This window comes from Chelonoidis abingdonii, chromosome 6, assembly GCF_003597395.2.
Source record: "Chelonoidis abingdonii isolate Lonesome George chromosome 6, CheloAbing_2.0, whole genome shotgun sequence".
NCBI lineage: Eukaryota > Metazoa > Chordata > Testudines > Testudinidae > Chelonoidis > Chelonoidis abingdonii.
In genome coordinates, this window is record NC_133774.1 from 31,405,852 (window position 1) to 31,421,647 (window position 15,796).

The 15,796-nt window shown below is 38.8% G+C and overlaps 1 protein-coding gene across 3 annotated transcripts in view; it reads right to left on the minus strand.

The window, feature by feature from the left end:
* Window positions 1–5,289: 5,289 nt before the first annotated feature.
* TMEM267 (transmembrane protein 267) overlaps window positions 5,290–15,796 on the minus strand; it is a 31,272-nt gene continuing 20,765 nt past the window's right edge. For all 3 annotated transcript variants that reach the window (XM_032780827.2, XM_032780825.2, XM_032780826.2), the window contains exons 2-3: window positions 14,875–15,262; window positions 5,290–7,848 (exon numbers count right to left, since the gene is read on the minus strand). In XM_032780827.2, coding sequence (XP_032636718.1) covers window positions 7,513–7,848; window positions 14,875–15,198 — 660 coding nt within the window. In that variant the 5' untranslated portion in view covers window positions 15,199–15,262 and the 3' untranslated portion in view covers window positions 5,290–7,512. The remainder of the gene's footprint in view (window positions 7,849–14,874; window positions 15,263–15,796) is intronic.

Sequence of the window (15,796 nt, forward strand, 5' to 3'; positions counted from 1 at the left end):
CTGGCAGGCTGGAAGCCTTTTTCCCGCTTAAGTACTAGATCCCCTCCAGAGGAAGACTCACCAGACTGCAGCAGCCAGCAGTGGTGGGAGGCTGCAGGAAGGGTCAGAACAGGGATAGGAAGAGGTGGGAGGGTAGACACAAGCATCCAAGGGGTGCCCCAAATTTTCAGGTGCCCTATGCAGCTGCATATGCTTAAAGATGGCCTTGGCTCCAACCTTGACAATTTCAACACAATTAAATTCTCTTTAAAAGTATTTTAAACACATGGTTCCCCTCTCCTCAACTGCTTTTTTGTTTCCAGGTAGGAACATGAAGTAGCTTTTTCATCGTCAAAGGAAATGCTATTCCAATAACTGGTGAATGCTTGAGCCTGGATAGTTAACAACATACTTAATTCAATTTAACTCAATACATGAAGACACAGCTTTGGGCAAGGCAATGATCAGTGAACTGTCATAATTTATCACAGATTAATTTAAGGCACAATCAGTATTAAAGTTCTTTAAAGCAAAAATTGTACCAGAACCCATAAAAATATCAATTGCATTTTAAAATAGAGTAGCATGTAATTTCTGTGGGGATGTATGTCTTATTTTCTAGTAAGGCCACTGGATAAGTAAAACAATTGTTATTTCCTATACTATTTTCAGTGAATTTAAGACTGGTGCACTCTACACATTTATACTTACTGTAAAGAGTGCAGTAAATTTCAAATACATTAATTATGTCACCCACCTTGTCTCTCTAATATTCTGGGACCAACAAGGCTACAACAACACTGGATTCAAATACATTAAGTTACTTATAGAGTGAAACACTTTCAAATAGTTAATGCAGTCAGAAAGGCCTTTGTCACCATCTGGCTGGACTACTTCACTGCAATCTACCTGCACATAAAGCAGTCAGCCCTCAAGAAATGACAACTAGTACAGAATTGAAAGTGACATCCTGTCTTCTTAGCAGCCTGGCATACCACAAGCACAAACCTGTCCTCTTCTCTCTACATTGTCTACTCATAGAATACAATGTCATATTCAAGGGATTGATCCTTATCTTCAAAGCTTGCAATGGCCTGAGTCCAAGTTACCTAAAAAGTTGCCTAAAGCTCCAGATGAGAAGCATGATTTGACACGCTTTTCCTCAGCAAAACAGATTTGTCTACCACAAAGGAAAAGCCTGTTTGTGCAGGAGATAGATCTTTCTTGGGAACTGGTCCCAGACTGTGAAACAAACTCTTGGTCTAAGAACAACCACAATCTCCATCACTTTCCATGTCCAAGTGAAAGGAGAGTTTTTCTGACTTGACCATTGCTAATACAAAGAGATAGTGATGTGCACATATAACATACTGAATTTCTTTTTAATTCCTCGGGACAGGGAGACTAGAAAGAGCCACATGTGACAGACGATATTTATGTTGCTTAATGCACTTTTGCAGCTGCGAAAACAAGTTCACCATTTTTTAAACATTTAAGATGTCCACAGTTAAACTAAAATGACACTGTTAAGTGATTTCTCTCTCCAGCAGTTTAACACAGAAGAAGAGAATGAGGAATACTTGTGGCACCTTAGAGACTAACAAATTTATTTGAGCATAAGCTTTCATGAGCTAAAACCCACTTCATCAGATGCATGCAGTGGAAAAGACAGTAGGAAGATATATATACACACAGCAGACATGAAAAAAAAGAGTGTTGCCATACTAACTATAATGAGAGTAATCAGTCAAAGTGGGCTATTATCAGCAAAAGAAAAAAGAATTGTAGGTGATAATGAGGATGGCCCATTTCCAAGAGGAGGGAAGAGGTTATTCACCCCACGCAGTGTGGTTTGTTGAGATATATCCCACTATGGGTGTTCCACTCTTGGTGCATGTGCCTTGATTGGAGATTTTCATTAGCAGTGTCCATTCAACCCACTCATGCACCACTGGTATCCTTTTGCCCTGCACCGAGGCTGTATGGGAAACCACTCTCTTAGTTCCTTCTGCACTACCGAATCTCGGAGGAAATTCCAAAGAAGAGGGGAAAGAGGATAGGTACTGGAGCACTTGTAAGAACACACATCTAGAAGAACCACAGTTACTGCACAGGTGAGTAACCTTCGAGTAGTGTCCCTATGAGTGCTCCACTCTTGGTGACTCCTGAGTGTCCCCAGTAGGAGGGGGATTTTGGAATGGAGTCCATCACAGAAGAGAGACCTGCATTGCCAACTGCAGCATCATATCTGGAGACATTGACCAGGCAGTGTCTAGAGAAGATATGTAGCGAAGACCATGTAACAACTCTGCAGATCTCTGAAATGCGAACATTTCTAAGGAAAGCCATAGATGTAGATCACGCTCTACTCGAGTGCACCAAAAAGCTGATGGGGATGAAACATCGACAACGTGGTAGGAAACTATAATACACTCAGAAATCCATTTAGAGAGTTGCTGGGTAGAAATGGCAGAGCTACTGAAACAAACTGTCTATTGGATTTACAAAAAGGCTTCGTTCTCTCCAGATGGAAGGATAATGTCCTCCTCAGATCTAGAGTGTGGAGAACAGTCTCCCAGTTAGAAGTATGCAGTTTTGGAAAGAAAACTGGCAGATATATGGTCTGATTCAGGTGAAATGTGGAAGTTACTTTAGGGAGAAACCTGGGATGTGGCCATAAGGACACCCTATCCTTGGGAAATATGGACAACACATCTTGGTAAGATTGAGATTTGAGTAGTCTATCCTTGAGTTAAGGGAATATCACAATAGCCTGACAACATAGATAAGCAGCCACTACCGATAGAACCTCCAAGAACATTCTTGGAGCTGAGAACAAGGAGCACACAATACTGAAAATGATCTTGGTTTACTCTAATCGGAGGAATCTCTTGTGAGATGGGTGCATTGCTATATAGAAGTACATGTCCTGGAGGTTGAGAGCCAAACAACAATCCCCTGAATCTAGAGATGCAATTACAGCCACTAGGGCCACCATCCTGAACCTCTGGGATCTCATAAATTTGTTTAGACATCTAGAATTGGTTGCCACACTCCATTCTTCTTTGGTATAAGGAAATAGTTTGAATAGAAAACCTTTCCCCGGTACTGAGCAGGTACCAGTTCTATTGCACCTCACCTAACAGAAGAAGAGTTTATTTGCTGCCTTAGCAGGCGCTTGTGAGAGGGGTCCTTGAAGAGGGACAGGGAAGGGGAATGAGGAGGGCGAAGGAAGGAAAGTAATGTGAATGGTGTAGCTCAATGATATTACTTCCAGCACCCATCTGTCTGAGGTGATACAGTCCCAGGCATGCTGGAAACGGGAGTGTATTTCCAAATGGGGGAAGATGAGCAAAACAATGAAACTGGCAGGCTAATGAGGGAGGGAATTCGAACCTTCAACTGTCCCATCAAAACTAATGCTTTGATGATAACACCTGTTATGAAGCCATGTCAGATGGAATATACTGTCTCTTCCTCTGGAACCTGCCTTTCTTCCTGGGGTTCTGCGGGTCTCTGGAATCTGGTGATTGTACACGGTGGGATCTTAGTACCATTTGTGATCTGTTGAACTTACATTGGTTTGCAGGAGTACAGATGCCTAACAAGTGTAATGTGACCCTGGAAAATATGTAACGACTCGTCTGTGTTCTCTGAAAACAACTTCCATCCATCAAATGGGAGATCCTTGACTGGGAAGCCAGACAACTGTAGCCAGGAAGCCCTATTCATCACCGCCGAGAAATAGAATGGGCTTTGGTGTCTGCAGTATTGAGCGCTGCCTGCAGCAATGTTCTTCCCAATAACTGTCCATCAGCAAAACTGGCCTCAGATTGTTCCCTTTGATCTAGAGGAAGATGTTCAATAAATGACCCATATTTCATGTAGCTGGTGAAGTTGTACTTGGCCATCAATGCTTAGTAATTTGTAATGAGTAATTGCAGCATAGCCAATGAGTAGGCCTTCCGTCCCAGGAGGTCCAGATGTTTTTGGTCTCTGTCATATAGGATGGATTTATAATGGTGTTGTTTGCTCCACTCGGTAACCGTATCAACAACTGGAGAATTGGGAGGTGAGTGAGAGAAGAAGAATTCAGAGTTCTTGGTGGGGATAAACTATTTCTTGTGGGACCTCTTACAAGTGGGTGTTACGTAGCCAGGGTTTGCCAGATAGCATGTTCCAGTAGAGTCTCATTAATAGAGAAATCAACTCTAGAGGGTGTTGGAATGTAGAATGTCCAACAGCTTGTGTTCGGGCTCTCCAGCTTCCTCAAGAGGTATCTGCAGGGAGTCTGCCACCCACTTAACAAGGTCCTGGATTGGCTATTGAAGGAAGAGGAGGCATCAGGGCCTCATCTGGCAAAGAGGACTGAGATAGTGGTTTGAAACATGGCTTCTTTGTCCACTCTGGCCTCCTGCTACTCAAATGTTTCCTCTGTCGCTGTGGGGGAAGCAGCTTAGTTCTCCCTATCATCCCAGTGGGATAAGGTCAGACCCTAGAAAACAGGTGATAATAGAGGTCCCAGCATGGCCATACAAGGGAGGGGGTGGCATCCAGGGTTGTTCTCACCAGGAATGATGAGATCCCAGAGCATCTTCCCTGCCCCTTCAGGAGAAGGGGTTAGGGTCAGGGTGTACTGGAGAACCCTGCACTAAAATGGAAGCAGCAAAGGGTAGGTCATCAACAACATCCTCTTTTTCTAATGGAGGAATTCCTACAGAAAAGGGGGGCAATGGAACTGGAGACGCAAAAAGATCCAGAGACCAAGAGGTTCTTGGTAGCAAAAGATGTTCACTAGCTACCAGCAATGGAGACTTTGGTTGAACAGTCACTGCCAAGTCTCTCTAGTATCTGAAGTCCTGTGGTACTCAATGACACTGTTTATCCTTGTCCAATGGTACCAGAAGCTTAAGGTGCTTTGAAGCTGTGATTGAAGAGGTTGGCAGCTTACATGATATTGAGACACTTGGTAAGGGCATCGAGAGATGAGTCAGAGTTGACAGTATAGATCTTCTATGTTCGGTGCTGTCTCCAACCAAGGGTGCCAGGGTCTTCCTAGAGCCCTGTTTAGCCTTAGAGCTGTGTTTTCTAACATCCCCCCAGAGGGAGAAATTAACCATCCCCCCTCCTTTTCCCCCACCAATCCCTGGTGAGTCCAGATCCAATCCCCTTGGATCTTAAAACATGGAAAAATCAATCAGGTGTTCTTAAAAGAAAGCTTTTAATTAAAGAAAGAAAACATTAAAATTGTCTCTGTAAAATCAGGATGGAAAATGCTTTACAGGGTAATCAGATTTCTGTAGACCAGAGGGTCACCCCCCGAGCCTTAGGTTCAAAGTTACAGCAAACAGAGGTAAAATCCTTCCAGCAAAAAGAAACATTTACAAGTTGAGAAAACAAACATAAGACTAACACGCCTTGCCTGGCTAATTACTTACAAGTTTGAAACATGAGAGACTGATTCTGAAAGATTTGGAGAGCCTGGATTGATGTCCCGTCCCTCTCAGTCCCGAGAGCGAACAACAACACAAAGAACACAAACAAAAGACTTCCTTCCACCAAGATTTGAAAGTATCTTGTCCCCCTATTGGTCCTCTGGTCAGATGTCAGCCAGGTTTACTAAGCTTCTTAACCCTTTTCAGGTAAAACAGACATTAACCCTTAACTATCTGTTTATGACAGGGCCACACAAGGCTGTTTGCAGAAGCTCAGCCTCCCCCTGCCTTTGATACCCACTGCCCATTGCAGCATTTGTTGCATGTAAAAGGGAAAGATTCACATGCTGTGCAAAGCACTCCTAAAGAAGGTTCCTCTTTTCATGCCATACTGCTCCCTCAAATTTTCTTTCCAAGGAGGGTACTCACTTTAAGACTTTTAGGTTTCATGCTAAGCAGAATAACTGCATCAACATTCTTCTCACAGGCCTAATTACCATATTATACTCAAGTGGTGCTTAGTCTTCTGCTTCTGAGAGAGGATTGGCGGGAAGTAACTCTTCAGAATGGGGTGCAGTATGCACAGCTGCATAGCACAGGAGGTCTATGCAGCCCCCCATGAGTCAGCAATAGCAGAGGTAAATTTAGAGAGCTCTAAAATGCAGAAAACACAGAAGTTGTTCTTTACTGTTTGTTCCTATTATTTTAAACAAACCCAACTCTACAGTTTCTCTTCCATAAAAACAACATCTCAGGCTAGATCTTCAGATGGTGTAAGTTGGCATAGCTCCACTGAAGTCACTAACTTACACCAGCCAAGAATCTGGCTCCTTACGCCTATAAATAAATTGGAATTTGTTGTTTTAAGAGTTTTTAAGGAAGAGGTTGATGCAAATATTTCACAACTTATAATGCTACCCACTAAAACCTAACACACACAGTTCTATTTTGGGGATTTTCTGAGAGATTTCTACAGAATGAAAAAGGTTACTTTGAATAAGCTCATGGTGCACATTCCTGCCGTTGTCATGAATTTGCCATATACAAAATTGCATTTTCCCAGCATAAAATAATAACATTACATATAATGAGGTGCTTTTGTTTTTAAGTAGAGGAACAATATTATATTTAGTAGAAGCTGCTGCAGCTAAAAAACTTCACAGTAACAGGTAATAGATACAGTAGTAAACTCTTAATACAATAGCTATATTTCTGGAGTCATTTCAATCTTCTTAGGATTTAAACTGAAAATTCTTTAAAGCTTATACTTTCCTGCAGCAAATAAGCCTTTAACACAATTGTTTAAATATTAGATAAAATTATTAATATTTATTAGTATGAAATTACAGAAGGTTTGCATTATTTAAAAGACACAATACTCCTAAACTAATTATTTTCTCTTTGCTAACCAAAAATCCCAGATAAGAGTTTTTTGGAAAGTGAGTATCAGGCAATTATGCAAGAGAAGTGCTTGGAATAAATTTTACTAAATAGCAGTCACTGTTCACACTTAAGTGTTCCCAAGACAATCATTAGCACATCCTGAAAAAACAAATAGCATTATTTTTCCAGCCAGCTGAGTACAAGAAGTTAGACTCAAATGGGGTAAACTAACAAGTTACAAAAAACAGCTGTTAGATATTTCTCAGAATGGGTATACAGCACTGAATTCTAATACTTAGTACTTTTGTAGCGCTTTGCATCTTCAAAGTGCTATGCAAATGTTAATTACAGAAAAAAAGTGGGTGCTCAAAGGGAGAATGTATTTCCCAAAGTGGAGGGTGACCAGAAGAACGGCACTACTATAGCAGAGATAATAGTAGGAGGAGGAAATTTAAATATTTAGGAATGACTGAAATTTATATATTAATTAGCTATTACAGAACTGACATTGAAGACTACAGATGTCATGAAGAGGATGCCTGGAAATTATATCAACACCATTAAGACAACAGATTTCTGTAGCCACAAATAATTGATTCTGGAATTATAAATGGCTCGGTGGCTTCAAATTACCTAATTTAGAAATCATGAGGAATGCACAGGGATCAACTTCACTGTAATCTTCAAAACAAGTGACTTCCAAGGACTATCATCCTTAGACATCAATGCGAATTCCATGTTTTATAGACATTAGTTCTCCGGTCCCTGTTAAATACATAACAAATGAACACAGATGAGGTAAAGATGCTGTGATTGCCACATAAAACCAGTATGGCAAGGGAGCAGTTTTTCCAAATGGACAGATCCAGAGGCCATGACGAATTCCATCACGGACATGGTGAGAAGTCCAGGATATACACAACATCCAGGGAAGAAAGCACCATGAGTCCTTAAGCCTGAAAAGGTGCATAATAAACTTTAATGTCACAGCCACAACAGGAATCACAGTAGAACAATGAAGAAGTGGTCTTTGTGGAAGAGTCAGAGCAGCCTGTGGAAAGGAAAAATACAGTTGGCAATCAACATCATCATGAGAAAGTAAAAATGCTTCTCGGATGTTTACAGATGAAATATAAAGTGAACAAAAAACATTTGCTTCCCCCAGAAGTGCAAATAGAAACTGTTTTCACTATTATCTTTGTTCATTTCTCCCTCTCAGGATTTGAGCCAACTGTTCTTATCTAGTATGCTGCTGCGGTGAAATTCAATATACGGCATATAAAACAATTAACAGGAAATACACAACTGTACAATATACTATTGTCAAAAAAACTCAAAATGCACCTTGTATAAAACTAAATTTACTGTGCTGAAATACATTAATTTGTCAATATTAGATATACCTTATTTAATCATAGAGGTAATTTCTAACAAAACAAAATGAACAAACTGCAATTAAAAACACCCACCAGCTCATTTTGCTGTCTTCTTGGCTCAGTATTCCTTGTTTATGGACAAAGAACATTTTCAAATGCTAAAAGTTGTTTACGTATATAGTTAAGATCAACTTCAAAATTTTTAAAATCAATTGTTGGCTAATAACCATTACACTGAACTTACTTAATATTAACTCAATTCAACAAGATGATACTGGCTTCTGTTGAGGTATTTATCAAGATAGAATAATAAAAGTGTGAGATTTTGCTTAAGATGAGATCAGATGGACTGTTTGTCACAAGAGGATCAATAAATGTTCACCATGTATGTATGTATTGGGGAAGACATTGCAAATATGCCTATTAGAAATACCTAGAACTTTCTCCATTATGTGTGCAGCCATACATTTCTTTAGCATATCAATTTTTTCAACTAATATTCTAAAAGGGAAAGAAAAATAGCAGTTCAAAAGAACTACTGATCTCTCAGGCAATCAGGAAGCAAGGATTTGTATCTTCATTGAATAGCTTGCAACATAAATTCAGGTAGAACTTATTAACAAGGCAGGATGTGTTCGCTCTAATGAAATGACTTGAATATAACCCCTCCGCACTCCTGAAGAGGATTTTGGAGCAACTAAAGAAGAAACCACCCATAGAGAATCTTTCCCAGGTTTTACATAGAGCTCACTGTATGCTAGGATAGGACTTCGGGAGTTAATCATTGCTTTGTAACTATCTATGTAGGTTAAAACATGATCAATAAAGTTAACACATATGTACGTTTCAATATAAAGTCTCCGTACTTTGATTTAAGGAGCTCTCAAAAATCTATTAATTTTGGTAATTGTTTTTATAGAATGTAATCACACTCAAAAGTCCTAGATGGGCACTCAACAAATTTAAATAGAAATTAAAAACATAATACTATACTAGACCTCAGAGCAAGTTAAAAACATAGAAACTGTGTCTTGCCATATGACTGTCAGCCTTCAATAGCAAGAATGTTCTTTTTCTATATAACAAATGGTAGTGGCAAGGTTCCAAAGAACTGGCCCCTCAGTCCACATGCAGACAGACCACTAGCAAAAGCTGATCAGTTATCATAGAATAATAGAAGATTAGGGTTGGAAGAGACCTCAGGAGGTTATCTAGTCCAACCCCCTGCTCAAAGCAGGACCAACACCAACTAAACCATCTCAGCCAGGGTTCTGTCAAGCTGGGCCTTAAAAAACTCTGAAGATAGAGATTCCACTACCTCCCCAGGTAACCTATTCCAGTGCTCCACCACCCTCCTAGTGAAATAGTGTTTCCTAATATCCAACCTAGATCTCCCCTACTGCAACTTGGGACCACTGCTCCTTGTCTGTCATCCACCACTACCGAGAACAGCTGAGCTCCATCCTTTTTGGAACTCCCCTTCAGGGAGTTGAAGGCTGCTATCAAAACCTCCCTCACGCTTCTCTTCTGCAGACTAAACAAGCCCAGTTCCCTCAGCCTCTCCTCGTAAGTCATGTGTCCCAGCCCCCTGATCATTTTCATTGCCTTCCACTGGACTCTCTCCAATTTGTCCAAGTCCATTCTGTAGTGGGGGGCCCAAAACTGGACGCAATACTCCAGATGTGGCCTCCCCAGTGCCGAACGGACGGGAACAATCGCTTCCCTCGATCCGCTGGCAATGCTCCTATCAAGTTATTTAGTGCTTTGTGGTGATCAAGAAAGAGTAGGCTGTACTGTGTGATCTCTTCAACATGACCAGCTTCCTACAGAAGAAGCTTGCATATGCAGGCATCAGCAGAAAAGGATACAGGGTTAAACAATAGAATACCAATTGAAATTAAATATTTTTCCTCATTTTCAAATCTATTGGATTTAAATTATAACGGAATACAAAATGTTAAGTGCTCACTTTATTATTTTTTAAATTTTTAATACAAATATACAATACAAATATTTGCACTGTAAAAATGCTAAACAAAAGAAATAGTATTTTTCAATCTCTCATACAAGTACTGTAGTGCAATCTCTTTATCTTGAAAGTGCAACTTACAAATGTAGGGGTTTTTTTGTTACATAACTGCACTCAAAAACAAAACAATGTAAAACTTTAGAGCCTATAAGTCCACTCAGTCCTACTTCTTGTTCAGACAATCACTGAGACAAACAAGTTTGTTTACATTTACGGGAGATAGGTTGCCTGGTTCTTATATACAATGTCACCTGAAAGCGAGAACAGCCGTTTGCATGGCGCTTTTGTAACTGGCATTGCAAGGTATTTACGTGCCAGATATGCTAAACATTCGTATGCCCCTTCATGTTTTGGCCACGATTCCAAAGCACATGCTTCTATGCTGATGCGGGAGAACTGTATGTCTCCTGCTTTGTTTTACATGAATTCTGCTATATATTTCATGTTATAACAGTCTCGGATGATGACCCAGCACTTTCACTGCAGATTTGACAACACACAAAGAAGGTACCAATGTGATATTTCTAAAGATAGCTACAGCACTCAACCCAAGGTTTAAGAATCTGAAGTGCTTTCCAAAATCTGAGAGGGATGAGGTGTGGAGCATGCTTTCAGAAGTCTTAAAAGAGCAACACTCCGATTCAGAAACTATAGAACCTGAACAACCAAAAAATAAAATCAGTCTTCTGCTGGTGGCATCTGACTCAGATAACGAAAGTGAACATGCATTGGTTCGCACTGCTTTGGATCGTTATTGAGCAGAACCCATCATCAGCATGGATGCATGTCTTCTGAAATGGTAGTTGAAGCACGAAGGGACATATGAATCTTTAGTGTATCTGGCACATAAATATCTTGCAACGCCAGCTACAACAGTGCCATCGAACACCTGTTCTCACTTTCAGGTGACACTGTAAACAAGAAGCAGGCAGCACTATCTCCTGCAAATGTAAACAAACTTGTCTGTCCGAGCAATTGGCTGAACAAGAAGTATGACTCAGTGGACATGTAGGCTCTAAAGTTTGACATTGTTTTATTTTAGAATGCAGTTTTTTTGTACATAATTCTACATTTGTAAGTTCAACTTTCATGAAAAGAGATTGCACTATAGGACTTGTATTAGGTGAACTGAAAAATAGTTCTTTTGTACAAAGCAAATATTTGTAATAAAAATAAATATAAAGTGAGCATTGTACAATGTATTCTGTGTTGTAATTGAAATCAATATATTTGAATATTTAGAAAACATCTAAAAATATTTAAATAAATGGTATCCTATTACTGTTTAATCGTGATTATTTTTTTTAATCGCTGGACAGCCCTAGAAAAAATAAAAATTTATTTCATATAATTGTTATAGTCTGGGCTAAGTCTTGTTGAAATTGGTGGTGTAGCAGCCACCTTTCATTCACAGATAAGTGTAAAGAGCTACTGATCTCATTTATGAAATCAGGTAGCTGAAACTACAGGAGCATCACCCAAAACACAGGCACATGGCAAAGTCTGTGTAGAAGCTGAACCATGTGGCACAAGGGGATTTCCCTGGGGACTGATACAGTGAATGCAGAGGATTGACTGGTGGAGCTGGGTGTGAGCATGACAGAGAAAAATACACAGAAAGACACAAGCAGAAAGCCAAGGAGACATCCATAACAAGCACTGGGAGCATGGCCCTGAGAAAAAACTTACAGAGAATACTTTTTGGATACAGTAGAGAACATGCTTTTAGAATACAGTGGTGGCTGAAACTAGGCATGGAACTGTAAGTAGAGAAACTCTTTTCTGATTCCTATTGTGTTCAGTGAAATAGGACTTGGTATATTCTTTGTAAATGAACAGAACCGCATCCAAGAAATATCTGATTCCATCAATAATTTCTCTTCCTAACAACAATGACTTGAGAGATCCTGAATTTTGGAAACTGCTCTCAAGTCAAAAAAGGGATAGTAATGCTACACAGAATTGATCCATTCCTAAATGAAAAAAAATCATGTTTGTAATTTTTGTTGATTCAAATCTTTAGTGTAAAAGGATCTCATACCTGAGTGTGGGCTTACTCCAAGTGCTGACATCAGTGTTAAAAGTAAAGGATATTCCATTATAAGAATTCCTGTCCTTCACATGAAATGTTAAACTGAGCAGCTATTCATCAACAGGTACCCTGGACAGTCACAACTTTCCAAGGCATGTTTCAATAGTAGTAAATGATAAACCTACTGAGCAAAATTCTCCATGACTAAACTATTTATCTACAGTTAATATATTATCAACACTTAAGTCATTAGTCTGACTTATCTAGGGAATGAAATGTGCCGCTTAAAGCAAAATTTTGTAACAAGAATGAGTAAAAGGTTCTCTTAGATACTTTTAGGTACTTCAGGAATGCCCACTTCTAATAGTGAAGAAAATACATTATCATGCTACTGCTGAAGTTAATGGTAAAGTGCCCACTGACTTCCAGTTTATGATTAGATCCTACAGATTTATGTTGAAGAAAGAAATTAACAACATGACATCTGACCAGTGTCAGAGGATGTTATTCTTTATTCCTTTCTTCATTAGTGGAGGTACTTTTCATTACTCAAATCTTGAGGTGAAAAGTCTCAGTATAGTTCCTCTATGCTGTAGCTAATGAAAGAATTGTTCGTCACAATCCTTTCATAAGCATACTGTTTTTCATTAACTATTGTAATACTGAGTGTTGAATTTTCATAATATATAATAACTGTCAGAGTTGGAATGTGAAAAAAACAAATACTCTTCTACTAGACTACAAAAGAACAGCAAGGACATTTAAAAATAAATAATCATTCACAAAAGTAGATTCAAGCAGAGTACTGTAGTTGTAAACAGGAATGATAGCACAAGGTAGAGTATTGTACATGCAAATATTATCCTTTCTGCACTGACATATACTGTTGGTGAAAAGAACAGAAGTACTTGTGGCATCTTAGAGACTAACATATGCTCAAATAAATGTTAGTCTCTAAGGTGCCACAAGTACTCCCGATCTTTTCGCGGATACGGATTAACACTGCTGCTACTCTGAAACCTGTCACTGCTGGTGAAGTCTGCCATCTACTGGAAATAGTTAAGAAAAAAAGACTTATTTTCAGAATATTCCTGTTTGAGAAAAAAAGCTCAGGATAGCAAATAGATTCTTTAAAAAATAAAAATAAAAAAAACAAAAAAAAAACCTAGATTTTTTAAAACAATTAGTATTTAGTGATTCACATATACAAAGCAGGTTTTAAAAAATAAGTGGATGTACAGATGACAAGTGTTCATTAAAATAAGATCTAAAATAAATTCTATTTAAACTGTTTGACTAGCTTTCAGGTTGTCCATGTCCCAGTTTCAAATAATGAGTTAAGTGTCCTCGGACAATTTTGTGGTTTTACAATATTTTTCTATTTAAAAATCAAAAGCGTTCTGCCTTCTCTGTGATATGAAAGTCCCACACAAACATACGGGGAAACTGACCATCCAAAGAGTACAGTCAAATGCACAAAGTACACAAACTGAAAAAACTGAGTATTTCCCTCTCTAATCTTTTATTTATAGCAATTGTAGGTGTATCCTGCAACAACAGGAGGTACAATATTTTCAAGCACAAGTATGATTTTAAAATCTGTTACAAATAATAGTGCTTTTTACACAAAAAGTTCCTTACAAATTTAATTTAAGAAAATTCCATTTTCCCAAGCTGAAACATTTGTATATTGTTCTTTACTTTCTATTAGATTTAACTAATGTGTTACATAGAATACTCAAATCTGGTTATCTCCAACAAGGCGGGCACAAGAACTTTGTTCTGACAGAAACAGCCCTGAAAAAAGATCACTATCTATTATACAAATATATTCCCTAATATTGTTGTCATATTTACTACTCTTATTAATCCAAAGAAAATCAACCTAGTGTCAAATCCTTCTTGAGTACCCCCAGTGGTAGTTGGCTACAAACATCAAATTGTTGATTAAGAGTGAGATTTTTCAAATGCTGGTCTCCATTTTTCCGCCACAATTTCAAGCACAAATAATTGCAACATACAAGTGACTTTAAATGTTGCCTACAAATAGCTGTGGTCCTAAAATTACACCTGTAATTATTTACCACCACCACCACCACCTCCTCCTCCTGCAGCTGCAAAACAGAGCCTTAGCTAAGCTTAATTTTCAATCTGTCAATGCCTAAGCTTATTTAAACTAAATAACAGTTGGACGTTCTGTCATCTGGCTGCTTTTACTACTTATTCTAAAAGAAAAAAAGGGACAATTCCATTTAAATAGACACAAAGTGTATGAAGCTGCACACAAGTGTAACCTGGCTAACAAAGCAAGTGATATACCAATGTTAGGAACTATATGCATAGAATCTCTAGAACTTAAATATCTACATCTAATACCACACATTTTTTAAAAGAGAAAAAAATGCCATGTTGGGCTTTTATACTTTAAATTGCAGTGAGATGTAAATGAATTTTTACACATAAAATATAGCTTTTTATATATGTTTTAAAAACATTTAAACGAAACCAATTAAATACATCAAAGCAATGAGACCTCTAACTGCAAACTTTAGGCTCCAAGAGCTTATATAGTGTTTAGAAGTAGGTGGAAATGCAAAAATAATTAAGAAAACAAACTAAACTTTGATCTACTTTGCTTACCTGTAATGAAAGGGAGCGAGCTAGAAAAAAATGGTCGACATCAATGACAGAAGAGAGAAAACCAGCTAAAATGACTTCACTAAAGTCACTCTTCTTCCTGAGCCCAATCACTATCACCCAGGACCATATTCCCACCATACCATGCACTGCATTATCAGAGAGAGCTCGGAGCCAGTCGTGTTGCTGAATGAAAGAGAACTGCAGAAGTCGGTCTGCTATGAAGCAGAATATTCCCAATCCTAAACTGGAAATAACTGAAGCTGTGCTGAAAGTTTGGAGAAGAGCATGAGCCTTTTCAGTCTCAGATGCCATAGCAAGTAACATGTCACTGTACACAAGATACCATCAGGATACACGCAGCCCATTGTCCTTTTAATCTTCAGTCATTCTGTAAATTATCAAAGAGAAAAGTCTTAATGAAGAAGTGTCAGCTAGCACTAAATACTTGTTAAACCCAACTCTATCTGCAGCTGTAATAAAACATATCCTAATGGAAAATTCATTGCACAAAATCTAAGATTCTCCAGAAATATTAAATACAATTAATTTAATTCACTGACCCAAACAGTATGGCTCCTAATCACAATTTTTGTGCTGTTTTAATGAGAATAAACAAACACTTGAGTACACTCATGCTTTGACTCTATCTTTTGACATTTCCAATTTCATAAAACAAAATGAGAGGATTTTCCTGCAATATTCAGGACAGATAGCATCATGAAGCCAATATAGGCTTTGTCTACACTTACAGTTTTGCAGCGCTGGCCGTTACAGCTGTGGTCGTACAGCTGTGTATGGCCAGCGCTGCAGTGTGTCCACACTGACAGCGACCAGCGCTGCAGTGTGTCCACACTTGCACCAGTTGCAGCGCTGTTGTGAGTGGTGCATTGTGGGCAGCTATCCCACAGAGCACCTCGTCCCA